Here is a 25,309-nt window from a genome sequence, read left to right as displayed (position 1 = left end):
GTTCATATTATTACCCTAAAATAAGCAAATTAAGAAAAAATGCTTTGCATCCAGCTTGCAAGTCATCCAGTGGTTGGGTGATTGCTAGAGCTACATTTATTCCCTGGTCCCAGAGAAATCCACCTGCCCTCATCTCGGTGGTCTGAGGACCACCCATTCCAGGGCCCCACTACAGACCCATTCTATCCCTATCTTGGAAATGAAGCCTGGGAAATACCAAGTGTTAGCAAAATCCTTCAAGTTAATTTATGTGCACTGAAGTTCGAGGGCCATGACTGCGAAGAAACAGAAGCTTTGCAGAACAACCTTGCCCAATGGTACCAAATAATCAAGCTTATACAATTTAATCAACAAATACTGGACATTTCAAAGTAGCAGCCCAGGCAGAATGACACCTTGGAGAAGATTAGTAGGAACAATAAAGGATGCATTTTATTGCTAGCCCTCTCATTTGCATAAAGTGATCTCAAAGTTAGGATGGTTTTTCTTGACTCCAAATGTGCCTGGATTGGCCAAAAGCCCAGGATGGGCTTGCTTTGCCTGGTGATTATGGTGAAATTGTCTGGGTTGCTGTAGAGATCATTGGTTTAAAGGATTGGAGAGTAATTAACTGCATATCCATTTTGTGAATGTATTTAGTGAGGTCTGAAATGCTTTTGTTGTAGAAGTCAAATCTAAAAGAACAGTAATGACTCCTCTGGATTTAATAGGAGCTTTAATGTTAAGAAAGCTTAAAAGTATACACTTCTGCGAAGGGCTGCTAACTATTCAGATTCTGTTGTTCTAAATCTGGTGTTCACTTCAATTTAGGAGATTCTCACCTCCCCTCCCCCCAAATTAAAATGCCATCTCTTTTATTGTGTGCATCTTGCTGTAAACTCTCAACATTTCATATTTGTACTTGTCAGTAAAACCTTGTGTTCTTTGTTCATATGCCTGTGATTCCAAGAATGTGTAGGCCCCGCTGCTCTGCTGTTTGGCACAAACTGGCTCACACTGATAACCAAGCCTTAGAAATCAACCATCTGAGAGAGTTCTAGTCTTCAAAATGAAATCAATACTTAGAGGACTGAATCTAATGCCAGGATCGGATGCCTGGCTGTCTTATCTTTCTCACTGAGCTTCTGGCACCGAATCATCCAGTCTCAAGGCCTGGAGGCAGAAACACTAGGGGCTCCATGTGTATTTATATAGATGAAGGCTGGCTTGACCTCATGTTTCAGGAGACGATTTTTAGAGTGAAATCAATGTAAATAAGCTGAACGTTACCAGCAGCAGGAACATCAATAAAAATTTGTTTCTTTAAACATTTCTAGGTCAACTTGTTATAGTTTTAAACTATATGGGCTATTAATTTTTCTTTAAAAACACTTGTCACATGTTAAACATTATTTTACCTACTCCCATAGGTCTTCTACTTGGTGCCCGTAGCGTTTTCAATTGGTGTCATTGCAATTTTCAAGTTACCTGCTTTCTACAATGGGAACAACCTAGGTGCTGTATCTCTCCTACTCCTGCTATTTGGGTAAGCTGCAGTGAAAGAATTAACAGAATAAAAATCTCCTATGCACAAACAAAGCCTAAATCTCATTATTTAATTTACAATTGCTTTGGGGTTTCATTAGCCATGAGTGATGACTAACAACACATTATGCTTGTAGTTGGTAAAGTACAATACATCTGAATGTGAATGTTGTTGTTATTAATAGAATTACCTGCCATTAATGAGCATTTACTAGGTACCAAGTGCCATGCTTAGCAATTTACATATGTAATTTAATTTACATAAAAGGGGAGGCTTTAGAATGACCAGAAAAATGTATATGCATGTATGGATTTATGTATTAACAAATGTTGAGCATATATAGCATTAAGGTATATTTATTTTATTTATATTTTTATAGATGTCTAAACCACACACATAATATTGTTTCTATATTAGGGTAATACAGATTGATACAATCAATACTTAGAGTAGCAATTCTTTCTTCCCTGAATGCATGAGCACTATCCATTCAGTTAGCAATTGCAGCTGGTGAAGGATCTCTTTGTCTCTAGTTCTACTTCATTACCCCAAAGGTTGTTCAAGTATTTGCTCAAAATAAGACAGCCAGCTCTAAGCATACCCTGGTCTGATTAGCTTGCTTATAATGATACCATTATTTTTCCTCAACTTTAAATTGTAAGATTTATATTGATTAAATCCATATTTTCAAGAAGAAGAAAAAGATCTTGCTTAGGTAGTATAATACCATTTCTAGGAGGAATTAATTTAAAATTGTAATGATGTAGGACTGCTCAAGATTCCTTAAAAGAGAAGATTCTTACTGTCATTTTAAAAACTTCCCTTGGATTTCTATTGTTGTTGCTAAAGAGAAGAATTGTAAAAAGAAGAGATTTAGCTATGTGGCTTGTAAATTCATTCCTAATGTTTATTTTCACTTTGGAACTCCATCTATGTATGTATACATATATGTGTTTAATAGGGAGAATAATGAAGGCATGATTTTAATTCTTAATTATTAACATATAGGTATGCCACATTTTCTTGGATGTATTTGCTGGCTGGAATCTTCCATGAAACAGGAATGGCTTTCATCACTTACGTCTGCATCAACCTTTTCTTTGGCATCAATTCCATTGTTTCCTTGTCGGTGGTATACTTTCTGTCCAAGGAAAAGCTTAACGATCCGGTAAGATCTTTTAATAATCTGCTAAACTTCACTGGATACCTCATATACTTCAACAAGCCCAAGGTGGAAAAATTTTTTGTAATTTGCATTACCTAAGTAGAAAAGAGACATTTCATTAGATTCTATTACATTTAGTAGAGGAGAAACTACAGCCTTTAAAAATTCTTTTTAGGCCCATCTAGGTTAATAACTATAATTACACTTACCCAGCAACAACACTATTGACATATGATAGGGCTCGAGTTGGGTGATAGAGTGAAATCAGGTCTACGGTACCGCCCCACAAGAATCATGCAACCAATTGGTCAGTTAAACTTTTCACTTATTAACAAATTTTTATGATATGGTAGTGACAAGGACAATGGCTTAGTCATATGATTGTATGTTAAGATTCATTTCAACATTTATGGAAAAAATACCAATTCATTCCCCTTTGATCATGGGTTGGAGCCTACTTCACTGTAAGCATCACTTTGCATTTAGAGCCGACAATTATGATTAATTAGAAGGGAAGCACTAACAGTGCCAGGCAATTGAATGGGAAAGAATAGAGAGGAAATGGAGTGAACTGAGGAAAAAACAAGCACACTCCAGGAAGAAGAAGAAAATTCATGAGGAGCATGGCTGGCCTCAAGTGTGAATAATGCAAAAATGAGCCATTTGCTTCTCCTTAAGATAGGTCGCCTATCTCCTTCCATCTTATTTCACCATTTTAGTCCCTCTTCACATAGAAATTACCTTAGGTTCTGAAGCTGTAGTGTACTTTCACTCAGGCACCTGCTGATACCCTGAGTCAGACCCCAACACTTTGGCTATTCCTACATTCCTAAAATCTAAGGCAGGTCTAGAAGTGATTCTGTCTCCAGGGTTTGGCCCAACATCTTAGATCATCTCAAGAAAAATATAATCTTTTCTGCCTGTATTTTAATATACATATATTTAAATATCTTTTTATTGATTTCAGAGAGGGGGAGAGAGATAGAAACATCAATGGTGAGAGAGAAGCATTGGTAGACGCCTCTTACATGCCCCGTACTAGGGATTGAACCCGCAACCTGGGCATGTGCCCCAACAGGAATTGAACTGTGACTTCCTGGTTCATTGGTCAGTGTTCAACCACTGAGCCACACTGGCTCTGCTTGAATTTTAGTATGAATCTCCACCATTTGGTTACAGTAAATACCTATATGCAAATTCAGCATACATATGAAATAATTGCCAATCTAGATAAGTTTCTCGGGTTCCAATATTTGTCTACATCTCACTTTAAATTTTTGTCAATTTGTTGGAAGTTTAACACTAAGCTTCACTTTTATTTATCTTATTTCAGACTTTAGAACTTATTTCTGAAACCCTCAAGCGCATTTTCCTGATATTCCCACAATTCTGTTTTGGCTACGGATTGATTGAACTTTCTCAGCAACAGTCGGTCCTGGACTTCTTAAAAGCATACGGTGTGGAATACCCAAGTGAAACCTTTGAGATGGATAAACTAGGTGCCATGTTCGTGGCTTTGGTTGCTCAGGGCACCATGTTCTTTTTATTGCGACTCTTAATCAATGAATGGCTAATAAAAAAATTCAGGTAAATACAATGAAAGCATAGTGTGTGACATCCAGGATGGGACTCAATTCAAAATATTCAGGGACGGGTCAATATGTCTAACCTTTTCCATTAGTATGGAAATGTTTTGCTCAAAAAACCTTTTCAAAAATTGTAGCATAATTCACCATTCATTTCATTCAGTAAATAGTTATAGAATGTTACTATGCAATTATTGCTGTACACTAGAGAGTAACATTAAGTACAATTGTGAGCTACAAAGAAATTAAGATTGAGCAATGGAGAGAAAATATGTACATAAACAAAAGATGTAGTCTGTTTATGTTTTTTGAGTTAGGAAAAATAGAAGTGGGGAAAGAAGATTGATTATGTAGCATGTTAACAATGCATTTGGGGCAACTTTTTGAAAAATGGTGACTATGTGTCATATTAGCTAGAGATTTAGGAAAATAAAATTGAGGACAGATTCATAAATGCACCTACCATTAACCCAACAAGTCCATTTCTAGGAATTTTTCTACAGATATGGTCACAAATATGTGGACTAATGTATATATAAAATTATTCATCATAGCAACCTATTTCTAATAGCAAAAGAATGAAATAACCTAACTTTATTTAGGGACTAGTTAAATAAGTTATATACATGTATTCATAAATTAAATACCATGCAACCATTAGACAGAATGACACAGTTACCTGTGTAACATTTTGGATTACTTCTAATATTTATTAAGTGAAAAATGCAGGGTTTAGAACACAGTAAAGTATATTACCATTTGGGTTAGACAGGAAATATGTTATTTATATAAACACATGCATAGACTATATAATTATATGTGCCTGTGCTGAAATGAACTGTATATGGTTGAAGAACATTTACTTTTCACTATATATTCTCAGCACCATTTTAATACTTGATGTGCACATATCACCTATGAGAAAATAAAACTTAATAATAATGAAAGAAATGACAAGAGCAAAGATGGAGAAAAAATCTTGGGACATATCTGAGAAATGAGTAACTATTTGTTTAAAACAGAATAAATGCAATGAAATAGTAGGAGTTAGAGTATGTGGTTGGAAGATTATGGAGTTTATTGAATGCTTGGTTAGAGATATGTGGTTTGGACTTTGTTCAACAAACCAACAGTAGTCCATTAAAGGCTTTTGAGCAGAGAGCAGCATGATCAAATAGTGTCTCAGGAGGTGTGATTTTGTTGAGATAGTGCTGATTGGAATGGACGAGTCAGAGACACTGGAGTAATTTGAGTTTCCTGGAAAAATCTAAGTGAGAAAGGGTGAAAGCCCATGATGGTAATAGAAATAGACAGAAAATGATCAATGACAATGACTGGACATTATAAGGCATTTCCAATGCTAGCAGACTGACTGCATGAGTGGATTTTGGAATGGAGAAGATTCAAAGAAAACAGTTGTGATCTCTGGGGATATCATTAAAAGACACAGAGACATCAGGAGGAAAACTAAACTGATTTGTTGGGTTTTTAACTTTGTTTTGTTTGATTTGCTTTGGTGTTTGTTAAGCAAGATACTGATGTGGATTTGGGATTTGAGACTTACTGAGCTTTCATGGTTGACCTTAACATACTGGATAGATCCTGAGTAAGACATTCACAGTAAAAAGACTATAGAAATACCATTCATATTATTGATGATAAAAGAAGAAATAGAGAGGATTTTAAAAAGGTGATCACTGATTGTGCAATTGTAAGTGTTGATTCTCATTAATGATTCTGGTCTCTGTTAGGAAGTAACTTTCAAACCCAAACTGACCTCCTTATTACTAAAATTAGAAATCTGATTGTAACAGTGAATCTGTGGGCATTCAAGTCATGGAAAGCAAAACCTGTTTTCCAACTATCATAGCAAATATGGTGAAGAGCAGTCATACTAATTTTTAAGTTATTTGAGTAGCAAATTGCATAACAAATTTAAAACAAACCTAGTATATGATAGCACACTTTTAGTGAAGCAAGAACCCATTAAAACATGTCAAAATTGAATGGTGCCATTTCAGAATCATTGATGCAAATTATTGGGTTCATTTTTTAGACTCTTCTTCAGAAAATTTAATTCTTCACCTGTAATTGAGACAATAGATGAAGATGAAGATGTGCGGACTGAGAGATTAAGAGTTGAGAATGGTGCAGGTGAATTTGACCTGGTCCAACTCCATCGTCTCACCAAGTCCTACCAACTTATCCACAAAAAGATTATAGCTGTAAACAACATCAGCATTGGGATACCTGCTGGGGAGGTAAGAAACAGTATTTTGTTTCTAACTCTCCTTAATGTTGGTATGATAAGTGACAAATTCAAATCTTTATCTTTCCTTCATTTTTTTTCTAAATGTATGTAAGTCAACCTCTGAATCATTTGATGGATTCTATATATAAAATTTACTTATAGACCCATGTGTGACTTACCTATATGTCTTCCATCTTGATAGGGAGGATTCATCACATGCCAAGTCCTGAGCCCCTTCCCAAGCTACTCTCCTCCCTGGGGTGGGCTGTCAGTCAAGAAGCCTGTGTAGGGTGTTCTCCTCAATGTTTAGTTTCCAGGCCCCTTCAATAAAGATCATAAAGAAATCAGTTGTCAGACGTGAGGTCCTGGGACTGCATCCATATTTATTCTTGCTGTTTCACAGAGCAATATTAAGGCAGCTTTCAAAGGAGAAAGACAAGGTGGGCATATCCCTTAGTTTCTGAGCAGAGCTGCAAAGTAAATGTATCAAATATATTCAACAGTGTAGAGAAATTTCTGCTTCAGCAGCTTATTCAGTAAAGCTTTGATTACAGTTTGTGTGAAAAATGTGAAATCTATAAATACAATCAGTTTGTCAGGTTAGCATATCTTACTCAGGTATTTTTTCATGTCACACAGAGGCGTGCTGTGATATATATAGAACAAGTCATATATATTTACAAATGTTCAAATGTAGTTAAAGGGAAGAGAGGGAAATGATACATAAGTACCCATTTGTTTTAAGAATTTTTATTTTTCAGTTATAGTGGACATACAATATTATATTAGTTTCAAGTGTACAACTCAGTGATTAGACATTTATATACCTAACTGAGCACCACGATAAATCTAGTCCCCATCTGGCACCATACATAGTTATTGCAATTTTATTAACTGTACTCCCTATGCTGAACTTTACATCCAGTGACTATTATGTAACTGCCAATTTATTACCCAGTTGTTTTAAAATAGAAAGTTTTATCAAATGCCAATAAAGCACTACAATATGCATGAATAATTCCAGTGATTTATTTTTCTTAGTAATTTATTTTACCCAAGGAAAAGGAGGAAAGAGATACAATAGTAACATGTCTTTGGTTTTAATTAAGGTTTAAATATTTTCTTTTTTTTCTCCCGCTAACCAGTGCTTTGGCCTTCTTGGGGTGAATGGAGCAGGAAAGACCACTATCTTCAAAATGCTGACTGGAGACATAATTCCTTCAAGTGGACACATTCTGATTAGAAATAAGACTGGGTATGAAAAACAAGTGCTTTAATATACTAAGCACTATGTAATTGAATGAAAAAAGAATTAAAGCAGATTCTTTATGTTCTTTTATGGTTATGGTATTAAATACTCAGGTGTGTGTAGGGGGAATGGCTATTCAAGCAAGTGGAAAGTTTTAAACTTTAAGTGTAACTGACGGTGGGATTCTTTTTCCTCTTTTTATCAGAACCACTTATCACCATGACTAAAAGAGAACTGCCTTCCCAACATTTGGGGATGGAGAGGGAACTAAGTTTTGAAAATGATCTGTGTCTTTGATTTTCCCAATTCAGATCTCTGGCTCATGTAGACTCTCACAGCTCCCTAGTCGGCTACTGTCCTCAGGAAGATGCCTTAGATGACCTGGTAACAGTGGAAGAGCATTTGTATTTCTATGCCAGGATACATGGAATTCCAGAAAAGGATATTAAAGAAGTGAGTATAAGTGTGACAAACTAGATCATTTGAAAACCATATTGTTTCTGTTTCCACCCCCCATCCCCTCAAGATCAAGTTGATATCTACAAAACTAAGACATTTCGTCCTGACAATGATAGTGGATACATATTAGCTTGATTGCAATATATCATATACACACCTGTGAACGCAGCTTTAGCAGCTCCTCAGTTTTTGTTCAGTTATTTTTTAAAATATATTTTTATTGATTTCAGAGAGGAAGGGAGAGGGAGAGAGAGATAGAAACATCAATGGTGAGAGCTAATCATTTATTGGCTGGTTCCTGCACGCCCCTTACTGGAGATCGGCCCTACCACCTGGGCATGTGCCCTGACCGGGAATGGAACTGTGACCTCCTGGTTCATAGGTGGATGCTCAACTACTGAGTCATGCTGGTCAGGCTTTTAGGTACTTTTTAAGAGCTATCGAAAAAAGGAGACATATGCAATGCACTTTGTAATAATTTAAGCAATAAAAAACAAACAAACAAACAAACAAAAATAAAGAGCTACCAAAAAAAGGATCACACTGGCCTAGGCTGTGGGTGGAGCATTGATTGGTGATGCCTGAACATCCTTTAATGTCCAGATACAAAATGGAATTACCTACAAAATGCCCAAGTAAAATAGAATAGTTTCCCATTTGAATTTTCAAATGTGGTTTTGTTCTTCACTACAATTATTTGCCTTTGTAATGGAATGGTTAACCCTCAGGGCAGTTTCCTCTGTTTTTGCAACCCCAGGGATCTGTTGAAATCCTCCTAGAAATCTACTGTTTGCTAGGGCTATTTAAGTACAAAAATAGCCACAAGCACTCATGATTCCTCAGTTAATGTGATAAAATTTTGATACCAGGTCAGTTTAAAAAGTCTTAAAGCCTTTCTGACAACTCACCTCTCAGTAAGAAGAAAGATAAAACCATGAAGACATCAATGAGAAACCTGCCTTGAAAAGGCTGAATTCTGTTTTAGCTCTTTTAAGCTTAACAAGGAAACCCTGTGATAATGTAGCAGCAAGAATAATCTGCAGTTGCAAATGCAAACACGCACACATACATGCCACACCTTTGGGTGGGGGGGAATCCCACTTGGAAATGAGCCTCCCCAGAATCACTTTTATCTTTTAAATAATTATTAATTTCAAGTGGACCTTTGAAAATGAAAATAAAATCTATGTTCAGTTTAAATGTTTGAATTTTTCAGGTATATATTTCTTCACTATAAAATGCTCTTTTCACAAACAGCTTTCATGTTTCTTTGTTTAGTGCTTTAAGGGTTTTGGTAGAAGTTCAACCTAACTCTCTTTTCCACCCGTAGACTGTTCATAAACTCCTGCGCAGACTTCACCTGATGCCTTACAAGGACAGGGCTACGTCTCTATGCAGTTACGGCACAAAAAGAAAACTATCCACCGCACTGGCCTTGATCGGGAAGCCTTCCATCCTACTGCTGGTAAGAGAAGCCATGAAAAGGCTATTGCAGCCTGGCTGGTGTGGCTCAGTGGTTGAGCTTCACCCATGAACCAGGAGGTCACAGTTCGATTCCCAGTTAGGGCACATGCCACATGACCGTGTAGTGGGCTGGAACCCCAGTGGGGGCATGTGCAGGAGGCAGCCGGTTGATGATTCTCTCTCATCATTGATGTTTCTCTCTCTCTCTCTCTCTCTCTCTCTCTCTCTCTCTCTCTCTCTCTCTCACCTCTCTCTCTCTCTCTCTCTCTCTCTCTCTCTCTCTCTCTCTCTCTCTCCTCTCTCCCCACTCTCTGAAATCAATAAAAACAAATATTTTTTAAAAGGCTACTGAACAATTAGAACCACATTTCCAATTGGGTGTCACATTTCATTCTCATTATTGGAATTAACATTTGTGAAGTGCACACTACTTGCTGGTTATTTTGCAAAGCACTTTACCTATACTATCTCATGAAAGGATAGTATAGGTCAGTGGTCGGCAAACTCATTAGTCAACAGAGCCAAATATCAACAGTACAACGACTGAAATTTCTTTTGAGAGCCAGATTTTTTAAACTTAAACTATATAGGTAGGTACATTGTTATTAACTTAATTAGGGTCCTCCTAAGGCTTAGGAAGAGCCGCACTCAAGGGTCCAAAGAGCCGCATGTGGCTCGCGAGCCGCAGTTTGCCGACCACTGGGTAAAGTGCTTTGCAAAAGCACTTTATTGCTGATAGTATATCAGCAAATAATTTGTTGCCATGACAGTTGCCCTCAAATATGTTTTTGTCTGAAGCTCTGTCACAGTCAGTTTCAGAGGAAACACTTGGCATGGGAATGGGAATTAGCTGGAATAAATTCAGGGGATACAAGTGAGTCAGTAATGGAATATGATAGAATGTGATTCCCAGTTACTGGAGAAATCAGTTGTATTGGTAACGGATGAGGTGAACTAAAATATTTGTAAACTTCTAGAAAGGAGGAAAGACACATTTTAAGACAATGTATTGTGCTAAAATGTTATTTCCTTGTTATTGAAAACCATGAGTTACCTAGCTTGGGATGTGATTGATAACCTGCTATTTTATTTTATCTGAATTTTTCAAAGGCAAGAAATATAAATATTTTCGTTCAGAGCTAGAATATTAAACACCTGGGAGTGTAAAATACACACAGGGGTAAGATAGCATTCTGCTCCCCAGTATTTATTTCAGAGAAATAAGCTTGCCCTTATTTAGGAAAATCCCCTTCATTTAAGGACATCCATACTCCAAAAGAGCCTTAAGTATATGCAATAAAAATCCACTTATAAACCACCACATTATTCCAGGGATTAAGTCATGCAGAGGATCAGTTCATGTAAACTGCCCAGATGGAGTGATGCGCAGCCCAACTCTCTGTAATACCAGAGCTTACAATGTGTTGTATCCCTGCCAATCGATGCTTATAATGGAATTTTATTGTGTAAGTGTCCCTTAAATTGGACAAAACAATCCTTAGGCATTCCTGTGAGATAATAGATGTAAAGTACTTCAAAAAGTTAAAAGTGCTGTGCAAATGTTAGGTATTAATGAGCTTCACTGAAATATTGGCGTTGAGAGAAAGATAGTATATTTTCTTTTATACGCATTTACTATATGTGCCATCATCTTCAAAAATAGGAGCCGTGACAATATATCCTTTACTGTTTACCCAAATTATCACTCATTTCTTTCTCTAAATTTAAATTTAAGCCCCTACTATAAAAACAGCCGCTGATGATCATATGTACATACTTTCCATTATATACATATCTACACTAATAAAAGAGAAACATGGTAATTGGCATACGACCGCTACCCTTTTCATTGGCTAATCAGCGAGATATGCAAATTAACTGTCAGCCAAGATGGCGGCCGGCAGCCAGGCAGCTTGAAACTAACATGAGGCTTGGTTGCCTCAGAGACAGAGGAAACCAACGTTCCCCGCCTGCCGCTGCAGGCCTCTGAGCGGGCAGTTTAAGAAACTCTGTAACAAATACCGCCGGGCTTCAGCCAGCAGGAGGGCAACATTGTAAGCCAAGGCCAGAAACCTAGGAGCTGGAGCCAAGCCTCAAGCTAAATCTGGCCCAGAATAAAATAAAAAAAAAAATAAAAAAGGAGCGGTTGGGAGCTTTAGTCACCCCCAGCCTGAAAATAGCCCTCAGCCCCTCACCCAGACTGGCCAGGCACCCCAGTGGGGACCCCCACCCTGAAGGGTGTGTGACCAACTGCAAACAGCCATCAACCCCTCACCCAGACTGGCCAGGCACCCCAGTGGGGACCCCCACCCTGATCCAGGACACCCTTCAGGGAAACCAGCCGGCCCCCACCCATGCACCAGGCCTCTATTCTATATAGTAAAAGGGTAACATGTCTCCCAGCACCGGGATCAGCATGACAGGGGGGCAGCGCCCAAACACCCTGATCGGCCCTGCTCTGTGGGTGATAGAGGGTGGTGACACAATGCCCCCCCACCCCACCCCCCCACGGGCCCTGCTCTGTCGGTGATAGAGGGCGGCGCCCCAACCCGCTGATCCGCCCTGCTCTGTGTTTGACAGGGGGAGATGCCCCAACTCCCCTATCGGCCCTACTCTCTGAGTGACAGGGGGGAGCTCCCCAACCCCCTGATGGGCCCTGCTCTGTGTGTGACAGGGGGGAGCTCCCCAACCTCCTGATGAGCCCTGCTCTGTGTGTGACGGGGGGAGCTCCCCAACCCCCTGATGGGCCCTGCTCTGTGTGTGACAGGGTACGGAGCCCCAACCCCCCTGTTGGGCCCTGCTGTGTGCGTGACAGGGGGTGGCGCCGCAACCTCCCCATTGACCCTGCTCTGTGCATGACAGGGGGCGGCGCCCCAACCCCCCAATCAGCCCTGCTCTGAGCCCGACCAGGGGCTGCACCTAGGGATTGGGCCTGCCCTCTGCCACCCAGAAGCGGGCCTAAGCCTGCAGGTTGTTATCTCCCGAGGGGTCCCAGACTGCGAGAGGGCACAGGCTGGGCTGAGGAACCCCCCTCCCCCCCGAGTGCACAAAATTTTGTGCACCGGGCCTCTAGTATATATATAATATATATAAAATTTTTACCTAATCTTAACCTGTAATTTGTTTTTTTAATCATCTGTTTGTAACTTGTTTAATCATCTGTTTGCCCTACTATTGCTTGCTTAGGTTATCCATTGCTACATTTCTAATTTTATGTCTGGACAATTTTTGAAACAACATTTGCTTTTCAAATATAATTTATATCTTTCCACTTGGAAGTTTCTGAAAATCATATGCTTATTTCCCCAAAAAGTATAAAATTTCAATTAATGGCATAAAAGTAAAAATACATCTCAAGCCAGCTGGTGTGGCTCAGTGGTTGAGAGTGGACCCATGAACCAGGAGGTCATGGTTTGATTCCTGGTCAGGACACATGTTCAAGTTGTGGGCTCCATCCCCAGTAGGGGGCGTGCAGGAGGCAGCCAATCAATGATTCTCTCTTATCCTTGATATTTCTATCTCTCTTTCCCTCTCCTTTCCTCTCTAAAATTAATAAAATATTTTTAAATAAATATATATACCTCAAATGTATTAACTGAAAACTCAAATTGTGTTCTTTCCACTTCACATGGCACATTATTACTCACAGCCATGCGTCTATTATCAGGAGCAAGGTAGCAATCACGTTGCTGTTGGCTTCAAATATATATGTGACAATGTAGTATCAAATGTAAAAACTCTGCTTTGTCAGTAATTGAAGCAGAATGTTTTCCAAAGAAATATAAGAGCCAAGTGTAAAGTTACAGGATGTCAACTTCAATGAGACACTTTTTAAAACAGATTGTCAATTTTAAATGATTAAGCCTGAGCTTTTAGACAGCTGCAGAAAGAAGTCTATTAAGTATGAACAAGTTAGTCGCAGGACTTCGCAAAGTGATTTTTGTTCTAGGCAAGTGAGATGTAGTGATTCATGTGAGGAGCCTCATCAAAAATTAATTAATTTGATAAATTTTTTCTTGTAACTTTCTATTAAGGATGAGCCAAGCTCTGGGATGGATCCTAAGTCAAAACGGCACCTCTGGAAGATCATTTCGGAGGAAGTACAGAATAAATGTTCAGTCATCCTCACATCTCACAGGTAAACTGAGTGCAGAAACTTTCAGGTCAATAGGTAGGCATGATTCTAGGATGATGGGTGGGAAAACGTAATCTCCATGTAATATATACTGATAATTAGTGTTTACAATTAGATGAAAGTATTTTGTGTTTATAGTCTTAGGAACAAGTCAGGCAGGTTACATAGTGAGAATCCAGCTGGGATAGGGCCTAAACAATCTTTTTAAAAACAAATTTCTTATGATTTATGACCCTCACAACTCAACTATGACTTCCTGTTGCTATTGCATAAAGTTCAGCATCTTTTGGCTTACTATGCAAGGCCTTTTATTATGTAAATTTCTAGCCCTTTTTTCCCTACAACACCCTCTCCTGTTAGTCTATCTGAGTGACTCGTGATTCCACAGACACTCATTGACCTTTCCTCTCATCGGGCCCTGGAAATGGTCTTTTCAGAAAGTCTCTCCAAGATGTAACCTTACCGGTCCTTTGAGAAACCGCTCCCAGGCCTCCTCCATAAAGTAGACCCTTCCAATCAGTTAAGCAAAGAAGCACCTGGAGCACCTGTGTTTTTCTTGTGAGGTTGACCTTGCATGAGGTTCACCCTTTTATTGCACTTATCATATACAGTGGGGCCTTGACTTAAGAGTTTAATTCGTTCCGTGATGGAGCTCGTCACTCAAATGACTCGTATGTCAAATCAACAGTGAACGAGTGAGACACGTATGCTGGGCTGATGTTGTGGCGTTCACTGTGACGTTCGCTGCGCCAACTAGCAGTGGGGTATCTGAAGCTGGCTCATAACCCGAATTTTAGCTCACAACTCAAAGCAAAAAATCGGCCGAGAGACAGCTCGTATCTTGAAAAACTCGTTAGTCGGGACACTCGTAAGTCAAGGCCCCACTGTAGTAGAGAAAGTATTCCATTTGTTTATAATCAAGAAACTTGTTTCTATCCTAGCCTTGCCCTAGCATACCATCTAGCCTGGAGCCAATCATTTAATTGTCATGAACTTTTACATAAAGTTATCATGGTCTATGAAATTAGAAATTATGTAATCACATGCAGATTAACCAGTTATAAATACAAAACCATAAAAACCAACTAAGTATGGACTCTGAAGCATAATGAAAAGAGCTCAGTATTATTTGGGGAACATTTTTTAGGAAATGTAGGTCTCAAGTCAAAGCTTGAGGGAGTTTGAAAGAAGCAATGTGCTTGATAGGGTGCTCCAAGTGAGAGAGTTGGCCTCAGGCTTAAGAAGGAGCAGTAATAAACCCTATATGAAGACATTTAATTGATATTAAAAAAGTTTTTTTTTTTTAGTTCTTCAAGGGAAAAGCCATATTAAGGAACTAAAATCGTATGTCTAAAGTGCCATAATGAAATAGTTAATTTCTGTTCATGAATGGAAATCTAACTTTCTGTGCCCAGAATTCTGATATGGTTGTGCTGTCTGCCTTTCAGCATGGAAGAATGTGAAGCTCTCTGTACCAGGCTGGCCATCATGGTGAATGGGAGGTTCCAGTGCATTGGATCTTTGCAGCATATAAAGAGCAGGTGAAGAGCAAATGTGTGTTTAACATATAGAGTAGGGTAATCAATCTGATGGTACTATGCTCACCTCCAAGGACGATCTCAGCAGCCTACCCTGCAATGAGACTACTCGTTTGAATGGATAAGTTAATCATTGCCTCGTTTTAAAGTTAAATTATCTTAGTGAGGCTTGGATGTATTTTTAGTTAATAACCCCAAAACTTACAAGGCCTAAAAGCTTTAAAAAATTAATCCACAACCAATATAACCTCAAAAGGCAGTTTCAGGAGTTTACAAAATAACAAATTAGACTTTGACAGGTACAGGAAGGCAAAAACTTTCATTTAATATGTTCATTTGCACAAGCTTCCAGTGAGCTATTTAACAATTTAACATTTTTTATCTCATTCAAAACCTTTTAATCAATAATATATTGGAGTAATGTGCTTAAATATCATACTAACAAATTAAAATGAAATTAATATTTTATATTTGCCAGAGTGCATATGAATCTATATATATATGTGTGTGTGTGTGTGTGTATATATATATATATATATATATATATATATATATATATATATACAAACTTCATGATGTTATAACTTTATCTGTACAACTGTCTTTCTTATATGATAGTATTAACCAAGATAAGTAAAAAGGATGGAAGAGACCTTATATGCTGTTCTCGACTTGTATATAAACTCTACTCTTGGTGCTAACAGTTAGCTAGTATATGTACTTTTATCTCTGTTTAAAACCCAATGACTAATCTTTACCATTGACACCAAATTCCCAATGACTTACCTCTCAAGACCTTGTTTACTTTAAATTAGAAAGTATTTCACCCCAGAAATTAATGTCAACTGTCAATTCATGGGTATCCAAAAAAAGCCAAGATTTTATATATATTTTTTCTAATGCAGCTTTTGTCCAAAGAGTTTGACTTTGTATAACGGTAGAAATAAATTTTAAAAAACTGTGGCAGTTCACTATTTCCAGTTTGCAGCATGCCCTGAACATTTATGACAAAATGACAGTCTTTATATAAGAGAAGGGGCTCTAATGGTCAGGTTGGGTCCTGTTTCATTATCTAGAATTCCAGGGGAGCTATTTCAGCAAAATGGAACTTATATTGTGTTTTGCACTTTCGCTTTCTAGGTTTGGACGAGGATTTACTGTCAAGGTTCACGTGAAGAATACCAAAGCTAGCATGGAGGCCCTCACAAGGTTCATGCAACTGCACTTTCCAAAAACATACTTAAAAGTAAGTAAGAGATTGTCCTGCCTTTTTATATTGACTGGTTATGATAGTCCAATATCGTAGTGGACATTTTCCCTTTTCAAGTTGACCACAGCTTTATTGGTTAATCTTAACATATTCATTAGTTAAATTTATATAAGATACTCTGAAGCCCACTTAGCATAAATAAATAGGAACTTCAAATTATTCTATTCTTCAAATAGAATCTTCAAGAACCCATTTTTGTATAATTACAAAAATTACATTTTTGTAGCTATTAACAGTATGTCATCTTTTCACACACCTTCATTTATTTCTTCCTCACAAAGGCTTTATGACCAAACGTATTACTTTCTGAGTTGTATACATAACTAGTTTACCAGATATATACATTAGGGAACTGAAGGATGACAGATATTATTTCTGTTTAGAAAAAGAATTCCAGAATGGCATAGCCAGAAGCAATTAAAGGATAAGCCCACAAAGGTTTGAGCAGAACCACTTGGAATCAAGTTCTTAAACTCACAATATTCAATGAATTCCATCTTATTCCACATTATTCAATGAATCAAGTTCTTAAACCCACATTATTCAATGAATTCCATCTTACTAGTATATGTATCCACAGGATGGACCCCTACAGATATACAACTATGCATCTCACTTAGTTCAAACTTAAATGCACTTTTTGAAAAAAGGTTATGATTATATAACAGCTTTGATGTACAGGAACTTGAACAAAATGATTATAGCAAATACTTGTTGTAAAGGGAAATCATGTGTGGAGTGATGAAAAGAAATTGGAAGTCTTGGGCAGAAGTCAGGTTCTCCCTGTGTGATTTCTAGCAAGACAGTAAAAGTCTCTGAGCCCCATTTTTCTCATTTGTAAAATAGCAATAGTGGCATCTCCGTCACAAGATTGGCATGAGAAATAAATGATAAAATATCTACAAAGACATTTCTGTAAGGCACCATATTAATGTGAAGGGATTCGAGAGAACAAAACAGAATATGTTTTTAAAAACAATTCTTTTATCTCTACAAAATACCTTTTCCTCAACCTCCCAAGCTTTAGCTAACTTCTCCAGGAAATAATAGCGTTTACAATTCTTATCAAAGCCCGTTTTCTATCATCTAAATTAAAATCAAATTTAAAAAACTGAAGGACCCGTTCCTTGCACAAATCATGTTGGTCATAGTGCTTTTTCTTTCCGTGAATTTCTGGATCGAAGTCCGTGCTTATTCGCTGAGTGATGAGATTACATTCGCCCTGGTCTGTTCCTCATGGACCGGGGCTACACAAGACAAATGCAGTGATGATAAAAGTCTTATTTCTTTTTAAACAGACCATCCTTTACAAGCATCTGGTGGTTTCTAGATATCTAGAAGGGAAATAGCAGGAACAACAAATTGGAAGTAAAATGAAGTAAGATCCTGATTGCAGTGACAGGTGTGATGTGAAAATAAGTCAATGAGAGGGGCTGGGCAGTGAGCAAAGGGCTGAGAGAAGGGGTTTCTAGCAAGGGAAGTCTGGAAAGCCAGGCTGAAATGCACAGCCCTGATTTAACCCATATAGTTCCAGGGGTAGATTCTGGAGCAAGACAACATCCTGATTAAGCTAGTGTTTAGAAAAGATTACCGTGCTGCTTTGGGCCAGTATGTGAGTGTAAATAGTTTCTAGGCTTCTGAAGAGGTGGTCGCAGTAACTCAGACCTGGAGTGATCAACCTCAGGTTAATGATACTGATGGTGCAAATAGAGAGGAAAGTTGAAATTGGAAAGCTGTTTTAGATGAAAAGGAAATGGGATATGATAACTGATTAAGTATGCAGAAAAGCCAGGTGTTAGAGATGCTCCAAGGAAATGAGAATAGATTACTAAGTAGATGCTAATCCTATGTATTGACTAACATAAAGAAGTTGAAGAGAATTTTGGGGTCAGGTGTGAAAAAATACAGTGTTATTTGAAGGAGGCTTTCCTAGGAAATGCTGTTGCAGTCTAGCCTCTTTAGCCAATATAAATTGAGCAACGAATCCTCGGCCCTTTAGGTGAATTTTAACATTTAAACAATGAAATTTCTAAATGTTATCTCTGAAAAAGCTTATGTGAGCTGAGAGCATAATCTGACATCTGAACTACCACCCCATAATATTTTTTTGCAGGTAAGACCATGATGACTTTATAAGTGCACACTAATGTAAAATGCTTTGGAATTTTCATTAGCTTTTTAATTTGTTTTCTCTTTGACATTCATAAACCTTTCCATCTCATCTTTGCAAGCCGTTAGTTTCAAAAACACACCCATTATTTACACTGTAGTGTCATTTCCAGTGGAATAAATTTCAGTATTTTTCTTGGCTCTTGCTCAAATATGACTAGTCAAGTCAATATTACCTGACGTTGCAAAATACATTTTTTTTCCTTTGGTTCCCACAGGATCAGCACCTCAGTATGCTCGAGTATCACGTGCCAGTCACGGCAGGAGGAGTAGCAAACATTTTTGATCTGCTGGAAACCAACAAGACTGCTTTAAATATCACAAACTTCTTAGTCAGCCAGACTACTCTGGAGGAGGTAAGATGGAGGCTATGACCCTGTGCACATATCACATTAATTACTACCCATTGTGTTCCTTTCCTTTCAGTGACATTCTACTTGCTTTAGTTAAAGCAACATTTAATCTCACACCTGAAAAATTTAATTGATTTCTAACCAGATTTTGGGATGTTAGAAAAAATGTTAAAAGCGTTAACTATTGTTACTAGAGAAAAGAAGTTTTTTTTTTTTAATCCTCACCCGAGGATATTTTTCCAGTGATTTTTAGAGAGAGGGAAAGACAGAGAGAAACACATAGATTGGTTTGCCTCCTGCATGCCCCTGACCAGGTCCTGGGCAGGGAAGGAGCCTGTAAGCAAGGTACATGCCCTTGACCAGAATCGAACCTGGGACTCTTAGGTCCGCAGGCCAACACTCTACCCACTGAGCCAAACTGGCCAGGGTGAGAAAAGGAGATTTATTTTCCTTTCTACAAGACATCTATATCCATCAAGTTATGTGCATATGTAAAGCAACAAAACAATAGTTTCACTGTAAAACAAACTGCTTTCCTTACTTTCTCCTTGATAGGTTTCTTAAATACCATTTCCCTTGATTGGCTTCCTGAATTTGATACTATATGGGGTATCTGGAGAGAATCTGGTGCCAGATTTTTAGGTCTGCTAGATTCTGGGCAACCAAAGTGGCAAAGGCAGAACTCTTTTGTTTTACTCATATCATGTCTTAATTACATTTATATTCAATAACTCAAGGCTTCATGGTGCATTCTTCATCACCTTTGAATCATTTGGCTCAACCACCCTGATGTATAGAAAATTTTATTTCATCTACCCCTGTAATGGGTCAGAATGTGAGGCATGGGGGCCTCTGAGTCAATAAATGGTGCTGCACTTTATGGACAATTTTCTATGGGGTTTTAGAAAATGATGGCTTTTCTAACACAGAATATTTAGCCTTTGACTTGTAACCAACTACCAGCACCATATCTGGCATGAAATAAACTCCCATTTTTTCTGGAAGAAAAAAGTAATAAATGTCTGCCTATTAAATAATTGGCTTGCTGAAAATAATGTTAATGTGAGATTTCTATACGAATTTTATTTTTTAGTGCACTAACTCTTGAAATTAGTGCATTTCTCTCAACATCACCATACAAGCATTTGATAAGGGTTTGGTTTGGTCTCCTTGTTTATACTTGATAGAGATATTGATGTAGAGCATTCAGGTACAGATAAGTAGCTACATATGTTAGATTTCTATTATGATTATAAACATAATTATAGTTGTAGATATAGGTATTATTTCCAAACCCTAATTAAATTTGAATAGCTAAAGGAAGGACTCCTAGTAAGAGTGTATATATATATGTGTGTGGGCATGCCCCTATAAAATCTAATCTTTTTTAATTGCTCTTCCAAGTGTGTGTGTGTGTGTGTGTGTGTGAATGAACCATATTTCTTCCTTTGGCTTATCAAGCACTAATGGCTTTATTTCCCTTGGAAAAAAAATCAGGTTTTCATCAACTTTGCCAAAGACCAGAAATCCTATGGAAATGTTGATACCAGTATCCAAGGCTCCACCATAAGTGCTGACTCACAGGATGACCGGCTGTAGTCTTGAGACTTCCAGCAAACCCGATCGCAGCAAAGCCAATGGCTTCATTTTGAGGAAGAACTGCGGAAGTCACCACTCCCTTGAAGATGCCACTTCCTTAGGACATCTTCATTTGAAAGTGTTATATTGTATAGAAAGTTACAATTATGTAAGACTAGCAAGTAACTATACATGGAGAATTTTCTTCCTAAGGTTACTGAATGTTGTTGCTACTGAAATGAATTCCTATCTACTCAATGCTGTGAGCCTGCTAATGTATATGCTGGTGGTTTTTATGCAAAGAAGAACTACCTGAAGATGAATGTCTTAATTTATTACTTTCAATAAAAAGAAACCTTAAAAGGCATGGTTATTAGTTGAAAAGTAAGAGTGGAAAAGAAAAATAAGGTAGCCTGGGGTAGGTAGAATTGGGAGAACAAAAAAAAATTTTCCAACAATTTAGCAGAATGAAAATCATCATGAATAAATGAATCTGCTGTGATGTGCTAAGGGCCAGATTAGCATTGGCAGTAAGCAGTGGGCACGATGTCATTTTCCATTCCTGCAAACACTTGGGGACAGACCGAACCCCACCCCCCACAATGGCTTTCTACAAGAATGTCATAGGAAGGCAGTTTGCCCTGGTGGTAAACAGGACTTAGACGTATTCCTGACGTGCCTTGACAATAGGCAGGCACAAGGCAGAGCAAGACACTACTTTCTCTTCAGGGAAAAACAGGTGTGTCAGCTGGGCAGACACAAATCCTGAAAACTGCTAGAGAATCCATGTGCTGCTGGCAGGCCAGTGGGTTTGTTTTTTAAGCTCTTACAAAAGCCCTGTATTCTGGGTCTCTCTGCAGGAACGATTCCTGTGGAGAAAAAATGAACATGAAGATAATTTTCAGCTAATTACCCGGCTGACCCAGAATCATCTCAATGGCTATAAGATTGATTGACTTCGTAATAATGCCAAATTATATGGCCCTCAGGGAAGGTGCTTTATGTAACATTTGCGTGTGTGTGTGTGTGTGTGTGTGTGTGTGTGTCGCACGCACGCACGCTGTATGTGTGTGTGTACAAGTTTGCCAGCTTTGGCACAACTGTTTCTGTTTCAAAAATCAATAAACTCAAGGTTCAAAAAACAAATTAATCACGAAGTCATTTTATTTGTTAGGGGAGAGCCAGGGACCTAAAAACTAGAGCCACGTGGCCTACAAGGTCCCATATATGTGCTCCTACTTTCCACCCTCATCCTTTTCTCCATTCTCATCCCTTTCATCCTTCCCTTCCTCTTTAACATTTAGCCATTCTGGGCTTTTCAGTTTTTCTAGTGTACCAAGCCATGCTCCCTCCCATTTCCAGGCTTTTGTCTATGTTGTTCCCCCTATTTGAAATGCTGTGCCCCAACTCTTGCTGCCTAGCTAACAGTCTTCAGAAATGTTATTCTCTCTTTGAGCAGCTTTCCTCCCTTGTTCTCAGTTTAAATTCAGTCCCCCACCCCATTCTACTACTGTACTTATTTTTTTTTTCAGAGAGGAAAGGAGAGAGAGAGAGAGAGATAGAAACATCAATGATGAGAGAGAATTATTGATCAGCTGCCTCCTGCATGCCGCCGACAGGGGATTGAGGCACAACTTGGGCATATGCCCTTGACCGGAATTGAAGCAGGGACCCTTTAGTCCGCAGGCCGAAGCTCTATCCACCGAGCCAAACCGGCTAGGGCTTCTACTGTACTTATTGACCCTCATACTTTTCTATCAGAACATGCATCCTAATTTGTAATATATCCAGACTAACAATATGTATCTTAACAGATGGCAACAGAATTTCTCTTGGGATAGAAAATGCCTTTGTAGAATATAAATAATGCATAGATAAACCTTTGGAATAGAAGGTGTGACTCTGAGAGGATATGTCTTCAGGAGCCCATACGACAAAAAAAAAAAAAAGTCAAATTCTATGAACGAATATAGAGACTTGGGATTTATTTATTGTTCATTGTGTTTGTTATTGTGGTGGTTGGTTGCTTGCTTCTGAGCAATGGAAGGAAGATAAGCAAAGGGAAAGGAGAGAAAGGAAGTGGAGGAAGGAGGAACCCGTGAGATGGTGGAAGGCTGAGGACTGGACAGAGATCAAAGTCTTGTGAGGAAGTGGAGAGGTTTAATGGACTTTTAAACGATGAATATCAAATGTGTGGTTGCCTTCATTTGCTGTGCAGCCATGCTGTGGACTTCCCTCATTACCTCTACATTTTCATTGAAGTCAGCCACATTTACAATGCGTTATGTGAATGAGCTGTTAGTGGAAATTGAGGAAGGGATATGTTAATGTCTTCTTTGAAAGGAGTGCAGTGACTGCTTTGCCACAGAGAAGGGGAAGCTTAGAGGCAAGGAGGCCATGAGACCGAGAGCCTCTGATATGTGCAGAATGGAGCTTCTGATCCCACAGACCATGTGTGTGGAGGGTTCCAAGCCCATCCTATCTACCTCTCAGCACTTCCTGTTCTCATGTTCTGGAGTGATCAATTCCCTTCCTTGAGTGTGTGTGGGGGGGGGGGGGGGGGGAGGGGGGGGACCTGTGATTTCCATTGGTCAGAAGGGAATTACATTGCACAAGATTGTAACATGTCTTACTAAGAGCCTCTCTCCCTTGCTGGCTTTAATAGAGTAAGAGGCCATGTTGGGGAAGCTCACTGGCAAGAAATTACACGCAGCCTCTGGCCAACAACTACAAGGAGCAAAGGTGGACTCCAGCTGACAGCCAGCAAGAAACTGAGACCCTCAACCGGACGATGTGCAGGAAACTGAATGCTGAGTTTGGAAATAGATTCTTCTCAGTTGAGCACATGGATGACAAACCAGCCCTGGCCAACACCTGGGTTGCAGCCTTGTTTGAGAACATTTTTTCCCTTAAATAATTCTTTGCAAAATATGTACCTGCAGTCATTACTCACTGAAGTATGTAATTAACCCTATTCACCTGATTGTCAACTTGATTTTTCTTTGTCTACCTCTGATAAATATGTTAACCCTTTGGTTGCCTTTTGTTTACACCTATGCCATTGTTAAAAGTTATAGGTCATCCTCTGTATCTATCGCTATTTTATCAGCCACTGATGGACTAACCTCAATTTATTGTTAGCCAACAATTATAATTGCATTTTTCACAAAGCAACTTTATATGTATAAAGTCATTTGAACCTCACAGCAGTCCGGAGAGGTGTTATTGTCCCTAGATGGAGAAATAGGATCAAGGGGATTAAATAACTTTCTTCAAAAAACACAATGTATTAAATTATAGTGGCTAGCTATCTTTTTGTTTGTCCCAGTCATGTTAGGATTTCTGTGGCTTACTTTCTTCTGTTCAAGGTTGTCCCAGTGAGGCTGTCCATGATGGTGGCCCCACTTCCTCCCAGGCACAGGACCTATGATTTGGTGCATGATTGACATGTGACTCCAGCAAAGTTGTTAAATATGTATTAATATTTAAATATTGGGAGAGCTATTTCCTTTTCTTGGGATTGCTCTACTGAGTAGAGATGAGTCCAGGGCTCTCAGTTGCCATCATATCCATAATATTAGAAAGAGGTTGCACATTAGACAAAGTCAAACAGAGACAGGCAGAACTGACAAATGGAATAATAAACCAAACTTGATGTGTTTTTTTTTTTAACCACAGAATCCAGCCACACCTGGAAGACTACTCTGGAAGCTGTGGAGGACACACTTTAGTGAGGCAACGTGGAAGTCAGGGAAATCCAGGAAACCAGTGCAGCAGAATAAGGTGGGAGCAGAGCCGGTAAGAAAAAGTCAGATTCTACTTATACTCTATGGTGAAGGCAAAAATGACAGGACTCACTGCCAGGTTAGTGAGGAATATATATATATATATATATATATATATATATATATATATAGAGAGAGAGAGAGAGAGAGAGAGAGAGAGAGAGAGAGAGAGTCAGGAATGAATTCAAGAGTTTTGATCTGAGCAGCTGAATAAACGGAATTGACATTATTGAAAAATGGTGAAAGTAGAGAGACAAAGGCAGGTTTAAGAGGGAAATTAAGAGCTTAGGGAGAAATTTATAGTACATTAAGTTTAAGATGCTTGGTAGATAATCTAGAGGAAATGTTGAGTGCCCTGATGGATCTATACATCTGGAGTCCAGGAAAAGGTCCATACTGGAGAAAAAACTGTGGTGGTCATTGGCATATACACTGAGTGGCCAGATTATTATGACTACCTGATGTTTGTAGGCAAATTAGCTATAATTTCGCGTTGAAGTTGCTAGAGGGCCAGACCATTATAAATAGGGAAGCAGGCTATTTACCACGACAGTAGAAGTGATTTTTTTCTGAAGATATGGGTAAACAACGTGATTTAACAGCCTTTAAATGTGGAGAATATATATATATATATATAGTAGATGGAAGTTCAAGCTACAAGTCTGGATGGGAATATTCAGGGAGATGGGTGCACCTAAAGCAGAGAAACAGTCTCCAGAGAGCATCCTGAGGCATTACACTATTTTTTCAAGTAAAGAAGGAACATTCAGAAAAGAATGTGT

General features: G+C 38.5%; 1 protein-coding gene across 1 annotated transcript in view; it reads left to right on the top strand.

The window, feature by feature from the left end:
• The window catches only part of ABCA12 (ATP binding cassette subfamily A member 12), a gene marked incomplete at both ends in the record, with an annotated part of 178,812 nt that extends 158,049 nt beyond the window's left edge, over positions 1-20,763 (top strand). The window contains 12 exons of the mRNA XM_081095121.1: positions 1,410-1,525; positions 2,534-2,693; positions 4,024-4,277; positions 6,333-6,537; positions 7,673-7,782; positions 8,088-8,229; positions 9,566-9,700; positions 13,734-13,837; positions 15,283-15,375; positions 16,513-16,618; positions 19,030-19,167; positions 20,662-20,763. Coding sequence (XP_080951247.1) covers positions 1,410-1,525; positions 2,534-2,693; positions 4,024-4,277; positions 6,333-6,537; positions 7,673-7,782; positions 8,088-8,229; positions 9,566-9,700; positions 13,734-13,837; positions 15,283-15,375; positions 16,513-16,618; positions 19,030-19,167; positions 20,662-20,763 — 1,665 coding nt within the window. The remainder of the gene's footprint in view (positions 1-1,409; positions 1,526-2,533; positions 2,694-4,023; positions 4,278-6,332; positions 6,538-7,672; positions 7,783-8,087; positions 8,230-9,565; positions 9,701-13,733; positions 13,838-15,282; positions 15,376-16,512; positions 16,619-19,029; positions 19,168-20,661) is intronic.
• Positions 20,764-25,309: the final 4,546 nt, after the last annotated feature.

The sequence above is a fragment of the Myotis nattereri genome, assembly GCF_964212035.1.
Source record: "Myotis nattereri genome assembly, chromosome: 7".
Classification (NCBI taxonomy): domain Eukaryota; kingdom Metazoa; phylum Chordata; class Mammalia; order Chiroptera; family Vespertilionidae; genus Myotis; species Myotis nattereri.
This window is presented reverse-complemented; position numbering and strand designations above follow the sequence as displayed.